At 42.2% G+C, this 22,182-nt stretch overlaps 3 protein-coding genes and 1 long non-coding RNA gene across 4 annotated transcripts; 1 reads left to right on the top strand and 3 right to left on the bottom strand.

The window, feature by feature from the left end:
• Positions 1-2,496: 2,496 nt before the first annotated feature.
• Positions 2,497-4,181, bottom strand: lsm7 (LSM7 homolog, U6 small nuclear RNA and mRNA degradation associated). The gene is made up of 4 exons (XM_062556037.1): positions 4,091-4,181; positions 3,727-3,817; positions 3,348-3,419; positions 2,497-3,000 (listed from the first exon to the last, which is right to left on the bottom strand). Exons 1-4 carry the CDS (start codon positions 4,094-4,096, stop codon positions 2,858-2,860), a joined length of 312 nt encoding a protein of 103 aa, XP_062412021.1. The 5' UTR covers positions 4,097-4,181; the 3' UTR covers positions 2,497-2,857.
• Positions 4,182-4,488: 307 nt separating this feature from the next.
• On the top strand, positions 4,489-7,669 carry LOC134102063 (kelch-like protein 23). The gene is made up of 3 exons (XM_062556036.1): positions 4,489-5,615; positions 5,830-6,238; positions 6,609-7,669. The coding sequence occupies exons 1-3, from the start codon at positions 4,652-4,654 to the stop codon at positions 6,910-6,912; spliced, it is 1,677 nt and encodes a 558-aa protein (XP_062412020.1). The 5' UTR covers positions 4,489-4,651; the 3' UTR covers positions 6,913-7,669.
• Positions 7,670-7,860: 191 nt separating this feature from the next.
• On the bottom strand, positions 7,861-19,174 carry cers4a (ceramide synthase 4a). Its single transcript, XM_062556035.1, has 11 exons — positions 19,102-19,174; positions 17,898-18,083; positions 16,609-16,729; positions 15,091-15,209; positions 14,812-14,869; positions 14,546-14,596; positions 13,028-13,120; positions 11,412-11,540; positions 9,611-9,717; positions 9,062-9,218; positions 7,861-8,958 (listed from the first exon to the last, which is right to left on the bottom strand). Exons 2-11 carry the CDS (start codon positions 18,080-18,082, stop codon positions 8,767-8,769), a joined length of 1,212 nt encoding a protein of 403 aa, XP_062412019.1. The 5' UTR covers position 18,083; positions 19,102-19,174; the 3' UTR covers positions 7,861-8,766.
• A 250-nt stretch (positions 19,175-19,424) lies between these two features.
• Positions 19,425-20,264, bottom strand: LOC134101639 (uncharacterized). Its single transcript, XR_009941434.1, has 3 exons — positions 20,202-20,264; positions 19,927-20,083; positions 19,425-19,816 (listed from the first exon to the last, which is right to left on the bottom strand). It is a non-coding gene; the product is annotated as an uncharacterized LOC134101639 (long non-coding RNA).
• Between the last annotated feature and the right edge of the window lie 1,918 nt (positions 20,265-22,182).

Genomic DNA, 22,182 nt, shown 5'->3' with positions numbered 1-22,182 from the left:
AAGCTGATGAGTCATCTTGAAGATCAGAGTTATATTCAAGTCCTTTCAATTCCACAGTCTCCATGAAATAATGTTGCTCTTGTACCAAATAACCTGAAACATGGAATTAACCATTGTCTGACAGTGCTCAAAGAATATTCTATACAATCTACACATAAAATGCAGTTCTGAAGATAAACAGGTTGAACATTAACTCACCAATCAAAAGGCCTACAAATACTCCCAATAATAGAAAGAAAAAGATGAAAGCCAGTGCAACCCATCTGCGGTTAGAAAAGGGTGACGGGGCGGCATGGTCGTTGTCCACATTCTTCTTCATATCCATATCAATCTATGAGAAGGATTTTAGAGCATTAAACATCATCTTCCCTCTGTCAGACTCAAGAGCTGACCTTCACTAAAGGAAATCTGAGCATGTGGTTAGAAAATCTCAACAGAAACACCCACCACACCTGCCACCGATTCTGTAACAGACTCCATCACCTCAGGGGGAATATTGACTTGCTGGTATTATTTCACACACTGTACTTTCAATACTGGGCACAGCCCCACAAAAAAGAGAAAACATTCCATTTTGTTTACAATATTCACTTACCAGTGTCATACCAAGGAATTCAGTGTGTGTGTGAAATTACTCTACTCTACTCTACTGTAACACAACTTTCTGTATACGTGCTCAGTTAAACTTCACAGAAGCAACAATTTGAAGAAATCCTGATGTCAGCAAAAATAGTTCTCTCTATACCTATCAACAAAATCTCCGTTAACAAAGTAATTTTCACTTTTAGTCTGAAAACAAACAGGCCTTGCGACCAACAATGGTTACACATGATCACATTGTGATGATGAAGCGCTCTGACCATGACAGTTACAGCAGTCAAATCAGCTGCAAGTTGTTATTGAATAATTTTGTATAATATAGGCTTCTTACCTAAATAATTCCCTCTGTCTATGGCGAGAATCGAGAGATGAAACACATGGCGCACTGACCGCTCAAAATTCAACACCACTATTATCTTACCCATCAATGGGGCGTGCACTGCAGTAAATTGTGAACACGTCGAAGGCGTCTCGGGTTGCCTCTACCCCTCCCATTCTTGTTCCAACACTGAGCCATCATGCTTTTTACGGATTAGAAACATTTCTTTTGTAAACTCTGCTATTTGAACAGTTGGGATGGATTGGATATTTCAGGTAAATTGTTTGGTTTAGCAACTAGCCTGATTGCTGACTGAATACTTAGGCCTATAGGCTACATTGGGGCGAAGAGACTGCAAACAAATGGACAAGGCATCAATAGGCTTTTAAATCTAACGCACACGTTCATTGCGACACACCCAAGGAATTCAGTGCGACATCAAGAAAATGTTTCAAGGTAGGCCTATAGAAGTATAAAATACAATATCATATAGGCTGCCTTCATATAACTGTAGCCTAGAACTAAGGCCTCTCCACAAAAGGCCTACTGTGAACTTGAAACATCCACATTCGTCTCATGGCTCTCTTATCGAAGCTGAGAGGCTATTAAATCACAGGCATTGCTTTAAACTCTCTTATCAGTTGCTGAAACAGTGGTCTGCTTTGTGCCCAGCACACCTCCACCGGGGCACTTCGTTACTCTAGCCGCAAACCCCAATGTCATGAAGGAATCTGTGAAATACCCTACAATGTCTCAGCCAAATTACTACATACAAATATTGTTCACTGTATATCTCCAGAGCTCATCATTGTAGACTACTTGTTTCTCTTCAAATATAGGAATTAACTCAGATTATTCCAAATAAGCGTAGATTATACATTGCATTGCCACAATCCTAATGGCTTGCATCCCACATCAGGAATAAATTAACAGCATCGCCGGTCTCTACTCCTGTTGCTTCTTTCGAGAGGGCCGGAGAGCTACAGTCCCATTAGACTACAAGCGTCCTTTTAAGATTAGTCTACCATTATATAGCTAAAATTAAGACATCAAAATCACAAATATTTTCTATTACAGAGTGTGGTCAATATGATAGAAATACTCTCCAGTGCCAACTACGTGTTTCATTAATGTCAAGCCAACCAAACTGTTCGAATTGACACCACCTTGAAATGAGAATAATTTCTAATTTAAATTAGAAAAGCAGATATGGTGAAAATTCACCTGAGACTGTGGGCTATTGCACTATGTGCACACCATGTAGGCTACATGCAGAATGTAAATTCAGTCTCTTGCAACAATGGTGAGACATGTACATCTATTCCATCACCTCTCAATTGGAAAAATACTGTCGTTGTATAATAAATATGGCTTTGAATTAAGAAAGACGTTTCCATATATAATTAAGTGTGAGTACATAAAATGATTAGACCATAGGCTCAATTTTCCAGTATTGGTATATTGACATATTACTGCAAAATCCATGAACTTCCCACTCCCTCTCTTTCTCACATGCAGCACTCTCACAATCAGTAACATTTCAGTCACACATCAAAAGAATTCCCAGGACTGTGCAGTTTATGAAATATCAATTTAATAGTAAACTAACATCAGTTCCAAAAATATGGACACTTCAAAAACGTCTTCATAAAAAAAGACAAAGAGGGAAATAAGATGTTACAACTGCAATGTTTCCAACTCATTCAATGTGCCACAACAGAAAGGTCTGGACTGATACACACCATTGCAAAAAATGGTGAAACAGTGAAACAAACACATTTTTACTCAATTGGTGTGGTACAAAATAAAAGTTGAACCAAGGCTTAAGCACTAGCATGATTTCTGCCACAACTCAATAGGTCTGTCTAACAAATGTTACCCACAACTCCAATCTAATCAAATAATGTACATATGAGCTCCATGAGGTTTTGCAGAGGACTAGCCATCCTGTTGTTGAATGAAAGGGTTTGGAATGGCCTCCATTCCATCCTGAGGACAGATGAGCACCACGGAGGTCCCTCGACACACCACTAAGCCCAGTTGCCGAGTGTCTTCAGTCAATTTGTACTGGTCATCAGGGTCTGCATAAAAGGGCAAAATAATGTATAAGGTTAAAGCCATTATAAGATAAAGGTAGCATACAGTCCAGTGGAAGAGGGAAAGGTAATTTCAAACAGAGGTGTTCTTGAGGATTGACAGGGAAATAACTATTACTACTTATAACTATATATTAGGTCTATAATATATAAAAGCACACCATCTTAAAACCTGTAACGTACAATCTGACGACCAGGAACAAACAAATGTTTGAAAAATCACGTTTGCTCTACACTGCACTCAACTACTGTTTCTATGAATACCCACTCAATTAAAAACAGCTGGAGAGGAAACCAAGTTGAATGGCATGTGTCCCCCCCACCCCACTCACCACGCATGTATTCGATAGTGCCATCCAATACGAGGTTTAACAAAGGGTCGAAGCCTTTCAAGACACCACTTGCTGAAATGAGGAAACATGGAAATAACTGTTAGACTATAATTTTTAAGCAAACTGAAAGCATTCACAGTACACCAAAGTGATTATTAGCGAGACAACTGAATGAACTCTCTCTCAAAACTGACAATAGCTATTGTTAAATAAGCTTACTCACAACATGACACATTGAACATATTTAGGTTAGACCTAAATGATGTGACTGAAATTTAGGTAGTCTACAGTTGCCTACAATGTAAGGAAATGCAGGACTTCATGTGATGCTACAAAGCTGTGTTAATGCTAGTTTTCTACATCATCACAAGTCTCTTACCTTCTCGTCCACCTTGGAATTTCACTCGGATTGGCTTATCGATATATTTCGACAGGTCGAATATACTTTCCTTCTTCTTCTTCTCTTTGTCCTACAACAGAAATGCATATCTTAATACTCTCATTAAGCTGAGGTTCGGTTAACAATAAGTATTACTAGCATGCCTGCTAACTAGCTAGCTAGCTTGCTTAACACTATTATGGAGCCTAGTCCACTGCACATCATAGTAAAGCATGCTTTTGGATCTCAAGATTTGGATAAACTCGGAGTGTGTTTACAGATGGTTTGTATTTAATGCAAAATCGTAACAACGTTATCATTCCATTGAATTCATTCAACTACGCTAGGGAGACGCACAACTCACCGCCATGTTCAAAATGTGGAAGACCGCCCCTTTTGCGAATTCAACTTTGACCCCATCGGTTCCTCCTTCTGTTCCTGTCAAGGCATGAAAATCAAACCCGTCTCATAAGCCTGCATGAATATGCTATGTGAATATGGCAATTTTGAGATATTTTATTAGGGTAATTGTGTAAACTAAAGACGATATAGTAATAGCCTACAGTACAGCCATTACTGATTCTGTAGACATCATCATCACTACTGTACCAGACAAAAACACAGCAACTAAGCATTGTAGAATGCACAAACTATGGTAGAATGCATATAGGCTAGGGCCTACTTTTCTTGTTGATGTTCTTGAAATTCAAACGGCATGCTAAGTGTTTTTGTTGTTGTTGTTGTTTTTTTCCTTTTGTGAAGTGCAAGGAATGTCCTTTTATGACAGAATTATCCACAGCAAACTGAGGGGTTATATTTAGCTCTTGTTTTCAAACACAGTGACCCCATTAGTCGGCCAAGTAAGTTGGCAACCACGTGTGGTATAAATACCTTTGCCTGCAGGCTGTGAAGGTGGACCTTTAATATGGCTTGCAAAGAAAAAGAAAGGGAGAACTCTAAAGTCAGTGTCTTAGATCTTTTAGTGGCGCATACTAAGAAGACTGATGTGAGTTTAGTGGACGGTGTGGTGCCTGACACAGTCCTTATTGTGGAGACAGAGTCTTTTTTAGTGAACCGGAAAAAGCTGGCAGACTTCAGTCCATATTTCCGTGCCATGTTCTATGGTGGCGGTAAAGAGAGCACTAAAAGACAAATTGTGATTAATGGAGTACATGAAGAGCAGTTCCGCATACTCATGGACTTTACAAAGACTCTTAAATTACCTCTGAATAGACAAAATGTTCTGGGAATCTTGGAGGCAGCTGACTATCTTCAGATGGAAAAGGCCAGACTACTTTGCTGCAAGTTCCTTGAGAGGGAGCTACACCTAAGCAACTGTTTGGGCATGATGGCATATGCTTGGCAGTTAGGCTGCCTGGAACTATATGCTGCAGCCAGAGATGTGGCCCTCACCCACCTACCTGCTATAGCATCTGACGAAGACTTTCTGTATCTCTCCAAGGAGAGCGTGGCAGATCTTCTTGCTAGTGACGACCTGTTCATACCTCAAGAGGACTTGGCCTTTGAAGTGACTTTGCGATGGGCGACCTTTGACCCCGCCAACAGGGAGGACGACTTCATGGAGCTGATTGGACTAGTGCGTCCAGAGTCCCTGACTCTTCCCTACCTCACAAGCCTGCTGACCCGGCTCAAAGGTTCTGACCCGAGAGCCAAGCTCATCTGCAGACTCAACGACAACATCCCCGCCAGCTGGACGGCGGGCCGCTCCATGCCTCGTGGCCGCTCAAAAGAGTCCCTGTTTCTGATTGGTGGGCCACATGACGTCGAGGCACAGCCACTGTACCAGTTCAATCCGCGCAGCAGCAGGTGGCAGTGCTGCGCTCCGATGAAGAGGAAGAACCTCACCCAGTACTCAGTCGCAGCAGTAGGTAAATTGCTTTCTCTGAAAGGAGACGGGTGGTGAAAACACAGCCACTCAGCCAAACTCAGTTGAATTACATTTCATCTTTGTTTAATTCATAAGACCAGAAGAACAGTGGTTAGATAGATTAGATATCTTGAATTTCTGACATGCATATTGTACACTACTAACTAATTGCTAAATTAGTGACATCCTTGTTAATAAACACTGTTGTCTTTTAGAGGACAATATGGTGGTCACAGGGGGCTACTTCCGTGACATCGGGTGGTACAGTGTGGACTGGGTGCAGATTTACCGGTGCGCAAATGGGCGCTGGGCGGACGGACCGGCGCTGCAGAAGTCCAGACACAGCCACTGCTCTGTCGGCGTGGGCAACAGGCTCTATGTGCTGGGCGGCAGCATGGACGAGGGGGTTGTGGACAGCGTTGAGGTGCTGGTGCTGGGGTCGGACGCCTGGGTGGAGGTCAGCCCCATGGTGTGTGCGGTGGAGAGAGCGGCCATAGTCACCATGGGCTCCTGCATCTACGTGGCCTGTGGGCTGGATGAGAACGGGGAGGTGTATAGTGGGATTCAGCGCTACCAGATGAAGACTGACCAGTGGGATGTTGTCGTGCATTGCCCTCATCCACGGTACAGTACAGTACAGCCTTTTCCTGTTTCATACAATGGTTAATAAGGTCCCAGAGAATTATGGACCATATCTGTTCCCGTTGGTTACAGTTGGTACTTTTCCATTTAGACTGCACAGAGTGCTTTATTTCAGAAGGCAGAATAAGCAATGGTCAAGGGCTCTGACTTTGCAATTACTGAATTCCCTAGAATCAGATGTTAACTACATAATTGCACAATACAAGTGCAATGAGCAAGGCGGCCCTACCAGTTAGTCTAGCTCTAGCTCCATCATGTTTTGCATTCAGGGCAAACGTTGTCAAGGCTTGTGTGACTGTGGGTAGAAAAACTCCTAGATTTATGGTTGACTGTCCTGTACTTCCTCTTGCAGCTATGACCTTCTGGCGACGGAGCTGAACGGTGCTCTCTATCTCTTCGGAGGACAGGCCTTGCGGCTGGACATAGACACAGATGAGTGGACCTTGCTGGAGGAGGAGTGTCTAGACAGGAAGTTTTTCACTGGATGTGCCACCACCAGTGGGCAAATCTACCTATTGGGTGAGAGAAGGCTGAAGAACATTCCCAACATGGTTCTCTTTGATCCATACATTGACACTTGTATTGAGATAGATGACGCAATACCCTGTCCAGTTCCAATACACGGATGTGTCTCTATCCGCATGATAAACTATTAAAACTCAGAATAGTTTTTCTGACTTTTGCAGCCTCTGGCTTATTGTATTCAAGAAATGTTTTCATCTTGTCAAGTCATTTTACCTTTTGTGTATTACAATGCACCAAGTTTTGGGTGCATTTTAATTGGTTCGTAAAAAGATGTCAAGCACTACTTATACCAAATTGATGGTAAGGACGTTGAATGATATTTAATGTCTTGATTCAAGATTTGATTATTGTTCCATTTCATTATACATGTATAAGACGAGTAAAAACTTTGTTTCGGCTCCTCTTGCAGCAAAAAAATAAAAAGAAATACAGGACTGATAGACAGGAAATTGTCTGTGCCTGAAATTATCAAATACATTCAAAGACAATATAGAGAATAGCCTTTCTTGACTCCCTTCTTGGCGAGCTCAAACCTGAATTCAGGCACCACGCCTGAACTCTATCAGGCCTGTAAATAACAAGAGTATAATATACGCTTGCTGTGGGTGTTGGGCTGTTGCTGTAGTAGATATATCTGTGTAAGACATACAGTAGTGTTTGTATGGGGGTGGGTGGTGGATAACAGGCTCTCTTTGTCCATTGTACATGAGCCTTGTTGAGCTATACTGAGCCTGCAGGTCTGGGCTTAAGAAACAGCATAGTTGTGCTGTGCATATTGTAGTCTACTTGTCAACTTTGACCAACAGCACAAATAAATATTTGATTTATATCAATGTGTAGTTGACATAATTTTCAAAACAAACAAACAAACAAATATTTTTGAAAGATTCAGATAAGCAGCCCTTTCTTCATTAAAAACCTTCCATAAGTGCCTTGTTGTCACACATGACCTTGACATTAAATATGTTTTGTCTTCACATTGAAAATACTTATATTATCATTTTCTGAACTACTTTTGAATGAAAACATGGAGATACTGTACATTAAAGCTCACAAATGCTAACCGTGTTGAACCGACCCATTCACTAGCGCTTCGGACACTCAACTGCAGAAAATAGATGTGACAATAATCTAAGAAACTGAAAATGCAGAAATCAGTGGATGTTTAAATTGCTATTTTTTTTATTTACTAATAAAAACAACCTAAAAGAAAGAAGTTACAGTTGGTTGTAAAAAGCACTGAACATTAATGATCATATCCTCATAGTGAGCGGTGACGCCAATAACATATGTCAAAGTCTAGCAGACTCCATATTGTGAGGTAGGAGTAGGGAAACACCTATGCAAACACTTAATAAAAAAGTTGTCTTTTGAGTTGTTAGCAAATGCATAACTGTATCATAATGTGTATTCATTGCTTCCCTGACTAGGGAGACTTCCAAAACACCCCATTTCAATCAACACATGTTTATTTATCTTCCGCTTGTAAAATACCCATATTACTTTAAACAAATTCACAGTCATCTAACTTCCAGTTCTGTACAATCAGTCTGTTCATCACAGACACTCATAATGTAATTGTACAATTCTTTAAAAAAACATTGCTTCACAATTTTTCTTTTACATCACACTACATTTCTTTTAAACCTTTAAATTTCGAGTAGATTTGTAAGTCTTGAATGGCAAATAAAGGCAAGTAATTACTAGAGTGAAGTGCCCCAATAGAATTACTGTAACCAGAAAATGAAATGAAATTGATATTCCTGCCATCATGTCTCTTTTGTCAATTAAAACAAACCCAATACGGTTGACACAGTGGAGAGAAACGAACAGTCTGATACAATTAGCACACATCTTTCCTTTGTATTATTTCCCAATATGACTAACGTGAAATTATGACTGGACCTCAGTAGTAATGCATAAACCACAAAGTTAGCTCTAGGAAACCAGCATAATACATATCAACCTCTTGTTTGATCTTAGTACTATCTGGTATTGGCCATCCGATAACTTATATTTCTTCTCTGATGGGTTAAGTTATTGAGGACGCAGTTGTTGGCCAATGAGGCAAGTTTAGAGTTCAGGGTGCCTTTCTTTTGTTCCCAACTACACCCCTCCTTCTCTTCTTCCTCTTCTTCAACTTCACTCTCGTCATCGCTCCGTTCATCACGCTCCACCTTTCAAAGAGACACAGGAGACACAGTGTAGATTTAAGATTCTGTGTTCCTTTGTAATAATGTCACATTTAATGAAGGTATTGTGATTGTGAACCTGACTCACCTTGCCAAGGAAAACAAACTTGTAGACCATGCGCAGGATCAGCCAGGCCCAAAAGATATGCAGCGCTTGTAATACCAGGAGAAGGGCATTGAAGAAGTAGTAGCCAAAGAATGGGGTGAAAAAATCTAGAGAATCCACAAGTGTAGTGTAGACAATTCTACGAGAGAGAGAGAGAGAGAGAATTATCTCCAACTGAAAAACCTACGTACAGTACATAATTCTCTCATCATAGAAGGAGAAATATACACAATCACTCTGTCCTTCAGCACTCTGTGTCATTACTCAATCAACAGAAGAGAGTAAAGTAGATCCCTCACTCCTCGTCTAATGGACTTTATCGCTGTGTAGGCTACCCCTGTTACATACGTGAATGACTTTATGATCTTGAATGTTATCTTTAATGTCTTTCTATGCTGATTGCTGTAATGCAAAACATATTTCCGTGTAAACAGACATTAAAGTATTATCTTATCTTATCTTATCTTACGCTCTCATTAAATGGGCCCATCTTGTCCATGTTTGTTATCAGCATATAAATGAATATCTCACCTAGTTGGAAATACCACTAGCCGAGTCACCAAGAAAATCACTGCAAACATGACAAACAGCACGTCACAGGTCTTTCTCCAACCACCGTAGTTGAACATCTTAGCCGACTGAAAGAGAAAAATATAAACATGAGGTTATACTGGTGAGCCAAACCCTATGCTTCATTAGTACTGTGCTGTAATGAGCAAGCAACATTCAAACATCTGCATATCGTAATTTCCCAACTATTAGCCACGGCTTATACTGTACATTGATTTTGCAAAATTTCATCAGCTATGAGCTTAATACAAGGCATCAGTAAAAATGGCATTAGTATGTTTTTGTGTCTTTTAACTCACATAAAACACTGTCCTGTGACGTATATACAATGCGGCTAATACACAGGATATTACTGTACTAACACTGAATAGTGACACAGAATCACGGATGGGCCCAACAGACAGGCAGGTTGAACCTAAATTGCCAGTGGCATGTTGCAAAGTCCAAGGCAATGAGGAGGCACAAAGCTCAACGTTTCCTAGTATGCAAGTCCATGTCCATCCATGTCTCTCACTGTTGCGAACGTAATTCTGTCCTGAGACGACCCCCGTCTGCATATTTCAAGTCACAAACACGCACTTGGCAACATCCTCCCAGTAATCTGACCATAGCCTAAACGACAGACTGAGCATATCATTTAATTTGAAGACACTCAACCTTCTCTTTGGAAATAAAACACTGAAGATAATGTGATGATTCATACAAATGCAAACAACACTCATCACTAAAACGTCAGTGATGGAAGCTACTCGTTTCCTTCTTCCTTATTCTGGCAGGAAGCATGACCTGGTCTAGAGAAATAATAAAATAGGCTATGTGAGTCCCAGAGTTGGGAACAAAAAAACAGAACAGCGTTTTCAAGAATATTTCCTCCTTTCAAGATATTGATCTACTATTCCTATGGAGGAAGAAATTCTGTAAAAAGTGTATCCCCATCTGACGAAACCTCTCTGCAGTCCTCTAAAAGGAAGACTGAAAGAACTGTTCCTTAATAAAATTCAAGGTGACATTACCAGTAATAGGTTCTGTCTCAATAAAGAACTTCAAAACGTTTATTATTCAAGATGACATTACCGATAATAAATTGTCTCAATAAATAACTTCAAAACTTCAAAAAGATTACAGATTATCCCGATACATTCTCTTGTAGAGATACGTATCGCACATTCCGATATGTTCTCACATCAATTATCAACCCAAAATCATTCTTTTGGAAAAAGGTGGCTGTGGGGTTTCCCTCTCTCTGACAGGTTTTGTCCTTTTGTCCTTTGTCCTGTCTTGTGTCTCCCCAGCTCTCATCACCTCTACTCCATCCATTTCCCCCTTGCACCTGGTTTAGCTCACCCAAGGGTTATGTCTTCCACTGGCGTCACTTCCTCCTTCTAATTACTGTGAACCCTCTCATCTGCCCCTTTAGTTAAAAAAAACAACCTGAGTCCTGATTTCAGCTAGCATACATGTGATGCAAAGCCCAAAGCTAATTTCCCAAAGCTTCGTAAGGCTGCCAGCTCTTTTCTCCTACAGAGCGTGGCGCAGATCTGGCAGGGAAGGAATACCATGCCGTCTGATGTCACCAGACAGGTCATGCATATTTCAGCAACTCTTAAGACATTCAGATAGCATCAGTGAAATATCACACGTTAGTAAAGGAAACAAAACGTCTTGAAAAGAAGGCCTGGAGGAATAACCTTGCGCAACAACAACCCCCCCGTCTTGATGCTCACACAATCTCCTTCAGTCATATTTCTTTCCTGGCGCTCACCTCCAGAAGGAAGTCCGAGGAATCGTGGACTAGCATGACTAGAGTCCCCACACGCACATAGTTGGCGCAGTAGGAGAAGCCGATGAGGAAGATGGTGGCAATATGGTGGATAATCTGTTCCTTGAAATCCTGCAAGAACAATAAGTACAGACACAGAAACAACACAAATCAGATCTTGAACAATAGGGCATCTCGTCATCAGTGCCCTACTCACACACATAAACACACTAACTGCTGTGATGGTTATGGGCCTGTGTTGTCTACCGACCAACTCTGTCACTACCACATATTAATAGAGTACAAGAAAAAAAAAGAAACCACCGTTTTTGTACTTTCTCCCATAACAGGATATTAGTTATGGATTGTTAGGATTGTTATCTGACATCATATATGTAATGCCCTAGTAGTAGATATATTATTACCATCAAACTGCAGCAAATGATTCATCTGAACACCTTCAATGACCATGCATTCCAAGAGCACCGAATATATGCTTTAATGTGGAACCCTCATTGCTAAGGAGATGTAATGTCACAGTCCATCAATCCTCTCATCCCCTGCCTTCACATCTACGCTTTGAACATTTAAGCGCTCTTCCAAGGCTCTAAAGTATCAAAAAAAAAAGGAACTAAATGTATCCCTGTGCAAACAGAGCAAACAATGGAGGATGGGTCCCCTGAGAGGGCCCAGCTAAAGCCTGCTGAATGGGGACACGTTTCTGTTTCATTCCCCAAACTCCCCAAGCTCTCCGAGCACCACCTCTCCTGGCACACAAATACCCCCCCCCCCCCCCCCCCCCCTCACGTCTGCTGCAGAGCCAGACATTGCTCCTCATGTAAATCAGCACAGACAGGCCCTTTTGTAATGAGTTATAGTGGCACGGCGGAGCGGATGGGAGTTTTTTAGGTAGAACAAACTCTCTCTGAGCTCTTCCTGAAACTCAAACTCTGAGCTTTTCCTGTCGTGACCACACGGTCACGTTCATGCTCACTTGAAAAGCTGTGACTGACAAACGCATTTCCTGCAGGCGATAGAACTTGTCTGACCAGGAACAATTTTTTTTTTTTTTCTGAAGAAAAAGCATTAGCTAGTTTATCTCTTCAGAGACAAAACAAAAACATCCCAGCAGACATAGGAAGAGTGAATCAAAGCTATGTCTCAGGTAAATGTCGTGCCACAAGGGCCACATCTTAAAAGCCAACCTGAAATTGGTCTTGGTAAGCAATGGGTTAGAATTGATTTATCAATAAGCTGCTCCCAGGCAATCAGTGCAGGTCGTCTCATGTTCACGAACCTGCAAAAACCTGCACGTCAATCTTCACAGCAATGGAAGATATTTTTTTCAGTTAATGACTCCTGGGCAACATGTGGACAAGAGAGGGGGAAGGTGTATGGATACATACAGTTGGTGTTGCACAACTCAACATCCATCTTGTGACTCAACTACTCATGTACAAAATGGACAAGCGAGTCAGTTGTAGCAGGAATATCTTTTTTCCTTGCAACTAGTGTCCCCCCTGTCTCTCAGTTCAGAGTGCTCATTGTGAATTTGCTTACAGGCCTTCAGCACTACTAGAATGGGGACGGTGATGTGAGCACTAGGCCATCGCACTTACCTTCCTCTTCACGTCTACAGACACGCAGAGCAGTAGGGACCAGTAGAAGCTCAACTCCAGGATGTAGTACCAGTAGTGAGCCTCGGCAACCAGCTGCAGAGACAACAAAGGAGGCGTTATGGAAGTCGGCTATGTGTAGCTGTGGGGAGATGGGGGAAACGTCGCAGTCACACACAAGCTGATCGCACTGATAAGACCACCTACGGGCAACACTTCCTGAAAGGCACGCAGCCTTTAACGGATGACTCTCTTTGCATAGGTATCCACCCATTCTGTGGAACTTTCCATGCAAACAGACATACGGTACAAACAGACTGGAGGAAGCCATCAACCCAGCTCCCCCTGGATGCAATTTAAGAAAGCACACCTGTTTCTAACTTTGCAAGTATGTGCGTATGTTTCCATGGATGTAGTGGGTGAGAGGATGGGAGTGGGATCAGTTGAGAGGACCATTTCATGTAAATAAATGATGTGCCACACCTGGAGAGTAACGCTTGTCTTTGGAGCTCTGACCGACCTCTGGCTCCTCATGAGGAGATGACCAGAGGAGTCTCCACCTGCTCCACTGCTGCCTGCCAATCATAACTCGTCAAGCGTGGAGGTGGGAGGGAGGAGGGGGCAGCAGTCTGAGGGCATGAGTGGGGTGAGATTTCCTGACAGGAAGTTTACATTCAGATAATCTGTAATCTGTTCTCTCTCACTGATAACATAATTCAGATAATCTGTAATCTCACCAATACCACTGCACAAGACCAACCGCAGGGCCAATGGTGGCTCAAAACAAACTCAAACAGTGGATGGGTCTAGTTACAGACGCCTGTGCTAAAACAAAACATTTCAACAGGACTGACCCTAAAACAATGGCGGGAAGTTGACACAGCTCTTACACCCTCTAAGTTACATCCTTTATCCCAGAGGGAAGAAAACACTACAACGTTTACAATCTCGCTCGGAAAGTCAATACCATTAATCTCTGCAGCTCGTTCAGAAGTTATTGTTTTTTATTTTCCTGTTCACGCTAGGGGTGGGGAATATGTTACGACCTTGGGTGCAAAAGACAATTGCATGTGTGTGTGTCAGAGACATTGTTGTACAGCTTGGGTACAAATGTAAGCTGTTGGTGTGTATATTTGGAAGCTTAGGTAATGTCCACAGACTAGTAGTCAGGGGTTTGCAGATTGCTGGTCTCTCTAAGCCAAGAGCAAAGGCTCTAGCAAAATTCTGCTCAATTTCTGTGATAATTGGCAGTCGCCACATATGGAGAAGGCGTTGTTTTATGTACCCATGAACTGAGACCAGAGACATAGGCTACTGGGTTTGCAATGCTGGTGTCTAAAATTGTTTGTGTTCAATGAAATTCATTGTAAAATGTGAACACAAATAAAGGTATTAAAATGTGTGTGTGTGTGTGTGTGTGTAGCGGGGGCTCTTTTGGAATTCCACAGCAATCTTAAGGACAGTAGAAAAACTCCACGCTTCCTGTGATTCAAGGGGAAAGTAAAAAGGGAAGCCGCTCACCTGTTTGGGGTACCCTTGCCAACACTCCCTGTGTTCCCAAAACCAGGGGGTCTGCAGGAGCAGAAAAACAACACGTCACACAAGAGAGCCAGTGCAGAGCTACACGTGCCAGGAGACCACATCAGTACAGATGGTAACCGTGCGGCTGTCGAGCTATGCAAGCATCATTTATAATTTAAACACATATTTTTAACAGCAACTTAGACACGGCACGTGCAGACATAGCTGAGCATAAGAGACTGGGGGAGAGCGTGCACAGTACTCACATCTATTAGAGAAGCAAGGCCTGCTGAGAATGCTATGAGGTAGAAGACAAACCTCCACCTGGAAATATGACAGACAGCTGTGGTTGAACCAAAACTCTAGATTTTTAAAAAAATATTATTATTTGATGATGGTGTTTTTATATCTTGCCATATATATATTTATATATAGACCAGTGAATGTTCTTTATATTGTGTCTTTTGCCTTCAGGCTTGGAAAAATGGCTGCATATTGTCACTCTGAGAAGTCACATGGAACGGAAGCAAGCAGTGATGACTTACGAGGCCTCGCAAAACTTCTTGGTGTTGCTCGGTTTGTCCTGGTTGCGGCGATGGCGGAACCATGTCTCGATTTGCCTCCGAGTTAGACCGCACTGCTTCACCAGGCCAGGGATGTCGTTCTGCTCTCAAACAAGAGACGGGGAGTCATGAGTCCTGCGTCACACTCACCACCACCATGCCAAACAGCTATGTGATCATCAAAAGGCATCCTTTAAAAACACAAAATGTAGTACATGTGGATTGACCTTTCAGGCAAACTAACAGCTGACAAAACAAAATATGCTTATTCATCAACTACAGTACGTACATGGATGTCATGTACAATGCATGGGATTTCACGGAATTGTTTGAAGAAAATATACTGTAGCCTAGCCTGACTATCACCAGACTCTTCTTCTAATCTTCTAAGATTGAACATAAGTCTGAGGAGTCTGCGCTGTATTTCTACTGCACTACAGGCATGATCAATGGACATAGTTCAAATGACTCTGTACACATTCACATAGTCCTTCAATCAATCATACCAATGCTCCAGGTGTGCCTGGTGGATAAGCCAGTTTGTGATTGGTTCTAGCAAACGTGAACAGGAAGCAGGAAAGACAAATGCGCAGGTTTCCAGCCTGAGCTGCAGGGCGAAATCCAATCGCGGGCAGATCGGGCTGGGTTTACCCAGTCTATGTGAACACCTGCTTACTCGTGTGTGCAAATGGTTTTCAATGTGACGCAAATAATCAGTGGCATGGCACAACTACATTTATAGAGGAGATGTTCTGAATGATCTGAATTTCTTCAGCTTAACTCCCACATAATAAGCAAGTGTTATCAGTGTTTCCTTTATTCAAATGGCCGAAGGTGTACTGGACTCATAAAAAGCAGATAATATGAGTATAGAGTATATAACTAGCTAAAACCATCTCTGGCACAATAGGCTTTTGTGGTTTGCAAATGATCCAGGAACTAGATCAGACTGCTCTGAAAAAGAGTAGGCTAAGACCATTGGACGACCCTGGGTTTGCAGCAACCTACATAAGAGACATAAGTCGACAGCATGGCAGTCAGAAGCACCTTTTCTAACACTTTTGCAGGCTGTGAGAAGCCCTCTGTGAGGCGAAACCAATTCCACCTGACAGAAACTCACTCATGCCTGTACTTGCCAATTCTGTTGCAGTTCATTGAGGTTGGTGTATTTCTTCATAACCTTGCTCTCTTTCCTGACTTGTGCTCTGGGAAGGGTGGAGACTGGATTGCATGAAGACCCAGGAGGAATACGGGATTTAGTGGTATTTGTGTTTGTACTGTTTTGTCTGCTCCACCCATTTCTGTTTACGTGTCCAGTTTAGACACTCCAATTATAGTTTGACCAGTGAACACACATCAATGACCCACAGGAAATGACATCACAGCTTTGACACCTATTGACGTATAAGCGTTACTGAGGTGAGAACCAACTTGTGTACCCACAGCCCATCCGCAGAGCGTTTGACACCTATGGGTGGGTCGTGCATCCAGCACACTGACCTGTGACGGCTGCTGCTTTCTTTTCTGTAAGTAAAACGCCTCCAGTTTTGGGATAAAGGCAACTCGTACCCGTTGCCTGTCCCGGACACCAAAACATCTGCTGAGTGGCAAAGCTATGACCCTGCAGGACAAAAGTAATGTGTCATATCACTAGCACACAAAAGCCAACACATACAATGACCGTTACATTAAACACAGCAACTGTTAAGGCACAAGCCACACAAACAAAACCACCCTTTTAAGGCCACAGCTACAGTATATCATCTTGAGACTTTTGAGTACTTTTAAGACTACCTGCATTTGTTTATGGGCGTCTTCTTTGTTTGTGTAATTCTAGAGACTCAATTAGACAGGAGTGAGCTGACAAGGCCATCAGGCTGTCACAGAAGGTCAGGGATGGGTTGCAGCCGAGGAGGGCTTCAGGTTACAGACCAACAGCTGCCTTTCCTAGCATCAGCCACAGGCTAGCCTGCTGTTCTGATGTAAACAGACCCCACCCTGACCCTAGAGTTAGCCCTCCTCATCTCAAACCGTTTAGGTGTTATCAATGCGGACGTGATGAATAGAGCTGTTAAAAGAGTCCACAATAGTCTTGATCTAACTGCTTTGATGGTAATTTAGCATACTTTATTGTGGCATTATTTTGCCATTGTCATTGCCATGATGCAAGGTCCACTTTTTATCTGGAGACATAAATCTATTCGCGTCATGATGTTGGTTAACATATAAGCCAGGGTATCTTATCTCTGAGCCTTGATGTTGGTGAAGATATTCAACTAATACTGTAATAACCACTGTTGTAAAAATAGTGCATTTCTGAATGGCATGATACACAATGAGTGATCCTGTTGCCATCTTATATCTGTTCCGTAACCCTGCCCAGCCTGACAGGAACAGTCTCAGAAGAATGATAAGCCTTCCAGTCCGTCGCCAAACACTTTTCGTTTACACCACTTGTCTTCTTGTCTCAGCTGCACTGGCTTGTCAGTCAAGGAACATGCCTCTGTAGACTACCTTCACCATATGCACTGGAGGCTGGTCTGAAAAAAACTTCAAACGGAGAACAGTGCGACGCTCCGAGAGAAGATTACGTGTAGTCAAAAGTGGGACATCAAACACGCCGTGGAAGATAAGCTATGCATAAAGAATGACTCCGGCTATTCGCTACTGAGACTCCATCTCACTGCAAAGCATTAGTGGATCAGCAGCACACTGAAGTTAGAGGTTTGGGGGAGGGGGAAAGGGAGGGGGGGGTCTAGCGAAGAGCTTTTGAGACAAAGGCCACTGACCTTTCAAAAACATAACGGAGGGCAATGAAGCCTAGTGCCAGAGGCAGAGTGAGAAGCAGATCACGGGGGAGAGGGTACCGACTCCCTTTCTCCATCCTCTCCTCCATCCGCATGTCTTTCCACGTAATGCCAGGGGGCAGCCAGTACTCCTGTTGCCATAGCCACTGGTTCAGTAGACCCTCCATCCTACAGAGAAAGAGGGGAAACAACACAACTGAGATCGATCCATGATTTAACAAAAAATGATCAAAAATAGCACGCTCCTTGTGAGAAAGAGCTCTGGGAAAGATAATAGAAATATGAGGTGTCACTCACTGGCATCAGTAATGGTTATAAATGAAGTTTAAATGTAGTTTATGAATGAAGTCTCAACTAATTTTTAAGCTTAAGTGTGTCAAACATGGGTATCAGACAACTGATGAATCATTGTTGACCCAACTACCAAGTCACATTTGACTGAGGCTTTCTAGTTTGTGAATAAATGCTTAGTAGCCTACATAACTGAGTGTTTGATATAGTCTGACAAATGTCAGAGACTTTTTGTTAATATATTCTGAACTAGGCTACTCCCAGTCCCCGCATCTTTGATTTAGCCTACTCTCATTTCTCGAATTTTAAACTGAAACTTTATCAACACAAGGCTATCTAAAAGCTGTGACGCATGATTGCCACATAAACAGTCTGCTAGCGCGATTAACACGTCACATGCTCCCAAAGCTTTTTGGCTGCTTTGATTTTGACAACAAATATGTCGCTGCCAAAAAAAAAAAACATGTTCAAAAGCGTCTGATGTTCACTTACCCTACTGCTGCTCACTAACAGGTTCATTGTAAGGGCCATTACGTTATCGTTCAGCTACCGCACACGCCTTGTAAACAGCAGCATCAGCACCCTTACCCAAAACCGAATGAGAGGCCCAGACCCACAGCTCAGCTCGAACGGACTATAAAACCAGAGAAATTCAGATAACCAACTAAGTCACCGGCCCATGGTTAGACAAAACACCAGGCTAAGCAAATTAGGCTGTCTGCCTGACGATTCAAACCGCATCAATAACTTTCGTTAAAATGATTATCTAGCAGGCTGGCTCATAAACTTGAGTTAACTTACAATTAAACCGATAATAGCCCGTTGCAGGCTACCGCAAAGACATTCACTCAACCACGCCACTGATTAGGACGAAAGAAATATACGTTATCTTTACCTCTGCTCTGCATACTCCGGTGTCCGGTGATGGAGGAGAAAGGTGTGGAGGGAGAAATGAGAGGATGGGGGCAGAGACGGGAGGATGGGAGGGGTAATTCTTTGGCGGCAAGTCAACCTGCAGAACGGCAGCAGTATGTCACCGTGGAGGAGGGCGGGGTTTGTTGACAAATCGATGGTGTTGTTTGAAAATGATTTCGCAATGAAAAATCCTGTAGGCTATATCAGTTCAAACTTGTGCATATCTCTATGCGCAATTCAGAAAATATGGTGAACATACACAATGCAGATGCGGGAGACTGTCCCACATAAAGGCTATAGGCTACTGAGTCACTGCGTGGTGCCAGACAGATGCTTAATACACATCTGCATGCCTCTTGTGCACCTTGTGTCACCTTGTGTCACCAGAGAAATCAGGAATCAATTAAATAGCCTAAATGTCGTGTTGCAGTAGGTCTATCTGTAAACAAAGACTGGAACGTAATGGTTAAGAAGGATAACTTTATTTTGATGAACCTTTGGCTATGTTATCGTATCAGATGGGGCATTACGCCCTCTGCTGTACATTTGGTATACTGCGACTTCACACTCGGAGATGTGTCAGGTAGTCAGACTGAGAGTGAGCGGAGTAGCCTATTTCCAAAAGCCTGAGCTGTACATTTCTCTCTAGATCTGGTAGCCTACATCTGGACAGCCAAATAAGTCCACTCAGTCCTCTGAAAGACAATTTGAAAGAACAGCAATGCCATATTTAGTGCCAATCACTGTAAGAAAAGCAATGTTAAGAGCTTGTGGCAAGAAATCCACTATCAAATTCAATACACACCGGCCCTCCTGGACATTCCATAGATGGACGTGAGTTGCAAAACCAGATTCATCTTGGCAGGCAAAAGTTTCCCAGGAAGGCGTAGGTTTTATGACGGTTTCCCAACTTTCGCAAGAGACAAAGAGCTAAGTAGGTAATGTCATTGCATTTTTAAAGCCTGTGCAATAAAAAAAAACAAACAAACATTCAAACCATGGCGACTTAGTCACACATTGCAGCACACATCCAGGCAAGACTGGAAGTTATATACGGCCAAACGAGTGGGACCTTGTTACCTGCCCTTGTGTCGTCTACTCTGCAGGAGATTCTCAGGGGCCTCCATCTGATCTAGCAATAAGCGATTTTTTAACCTTGAACCACATGACAAGGAGTCAGGGAAGAGAGTGAGCAGGGCGGATGAAGGAGGAATGTCAGGTCTTATTCACCTGACTGAAGGTGGAGTCAACTTGTCATGCACAACAGCACCGCACATAAATGACAATAATCTCACATTCCTACATTATGACGACCAGAAAATGGAAAGCAACCACTTTGTATGATCTTCTTGGTATCAATTCATTTTGGTGGAATATGATCAAGTGAAGGACACATGCAAGCACATATGTTGTTCCCTCTAGCTGTCAAGGTTGTGCATTAACTTCTTTGATTTGTGCTGCATAGACATTCTTTAAATAAATTGCATAAATTCACCATGCATGCCATGAAATCAACACACCATTTAGAATGTTATCAATGCCAGCTGGTCTAGCAGTGTTTGCTTGTAGTTAGGTAGGCTTAGAGGCTTAGAGGCTTATAGGTAGAGGCTTGAACCATAAAACAATTATGCATCTTTAATTTATGAAATCAACACAAACGTTTTTTTCCAATGTGAAAGGCTCAGCCAAGCCTCATTAATGAATAGGCTACATTTGGTAAATTAAAGAAATAACTTTGATGCTATGTATGATGGAGTCCATACAGCAGCAGCCAGCAGATTGATTTGGCTCATGTTTAGGCAAATTCTGAAGGGTTTACAGCTGTCTCTTTGGAGGGCCTTTACAGTGTATATGCTTTGGCATGCTCTGTTGCTTAGTGCCTAGTGGCAGTTTGCCAGAGTAAGCAACTCCCCGAGAGAGAGAGAGAGAGAGAGAGAGAGAGAGAGAGAGAGAGAGAGAGAGAGAGAGAGAATCTCTGGTGACGCTCCTCGTTATGTTTGTAGTACAGGTCCCCCTGCTTAAGGCTGTTGGCATACTGCATACTGTAGCTACTTCACTGTGTGTTCACAAATGTAAATCTCAATTATGTGGTCTCATAAAACACCTTGCATTCAAAAGGGAGAAAACACCAGCTTCCTTTTGGTAAATAAGTTGGTGGGTGATTATGTCAATGACAGACATTGTTTATGCTCCAGGTGTGTCAGCATGGGAGACAAAGTCCAGGTGACAATGACACAGATATTTTTGAATACCATCAGTGTGTAATTCTGATGCCTGCGGTGATGGTGCCGAGTGAAATAAAATTCCACACATTTACACATGTTCTACAAAGTGCTACACAATAAACAGCTGGAGAGGGGAAAGATGTGAAGAAGAACACATAGAAATGGCTCCTCAAAGCAACAGTTAGAATTGGCAGCATACAGGAGCAGATTTTCCATAACACAGTGGACACCAAGTAAGTGAGCTTGGTATCCGATGAATTTTAATGATAAACATATCTGGAATGTTAGTGTGAAATGCTGGAATGTCAATGTTTTCGATGTCTTGTCACAAGCTTAAAAACATTGACCATTATGCGGTACAGCTTACAAAAACTCCCATGTAAATATTCAAAATTGGCCCCAAAATATACTTTTGACACTGAACATGTATTTCAATGTATTTTTCTGTATGTCCATTTATGTATCAGTTCTGTATGCCCATATGACCCATATTTTTTAGATATATGTAAATATTCCAAATTGAACACATATTTTTTCACATATATGCATTTCTGTATGGGCTGTTGTTACACATACCAGGTAGCCTGAGGAATACCAGATGTGTTCATGACCACTTTCCAGTTCTCCCAAAAATGGTTCTATTGCATGCTTCGTATCTGGCAATCTGTGGTTCTTCAAACCATTTGAAAGGTAAATCTAAGGAACCCATTAGCCTGCATGGTTCTATAGCACCCCTTTATTAGAGTGCAGGAATTGCACTATTTCTTGTCTTTACTGTATATCCAGTAGTAGGTAGTGTATTTGAAAAAGAACAGTTATTTATCACATTCTTTTAA

The sequence above is a fragment of the Sardina pilchardus genome, chromosome 15 (assembly GCF_963854185.1).
Source record: "Sardina pilchardus chromosome 15, fSarPil1.1, whole genome shotgun sequence".
In the NCBI taxonomy this organism is placed as follows: Eukaryota; Metazoa; Chordata; class Actinopteri; order Clupeiformes; family Clupeidae; genus Sardina; species Sardina pilchardus.
Note: the sequence above shows the minus strand (reverse complement) of the source record. Positions and strands in the feature narration are given on the sequence as shown.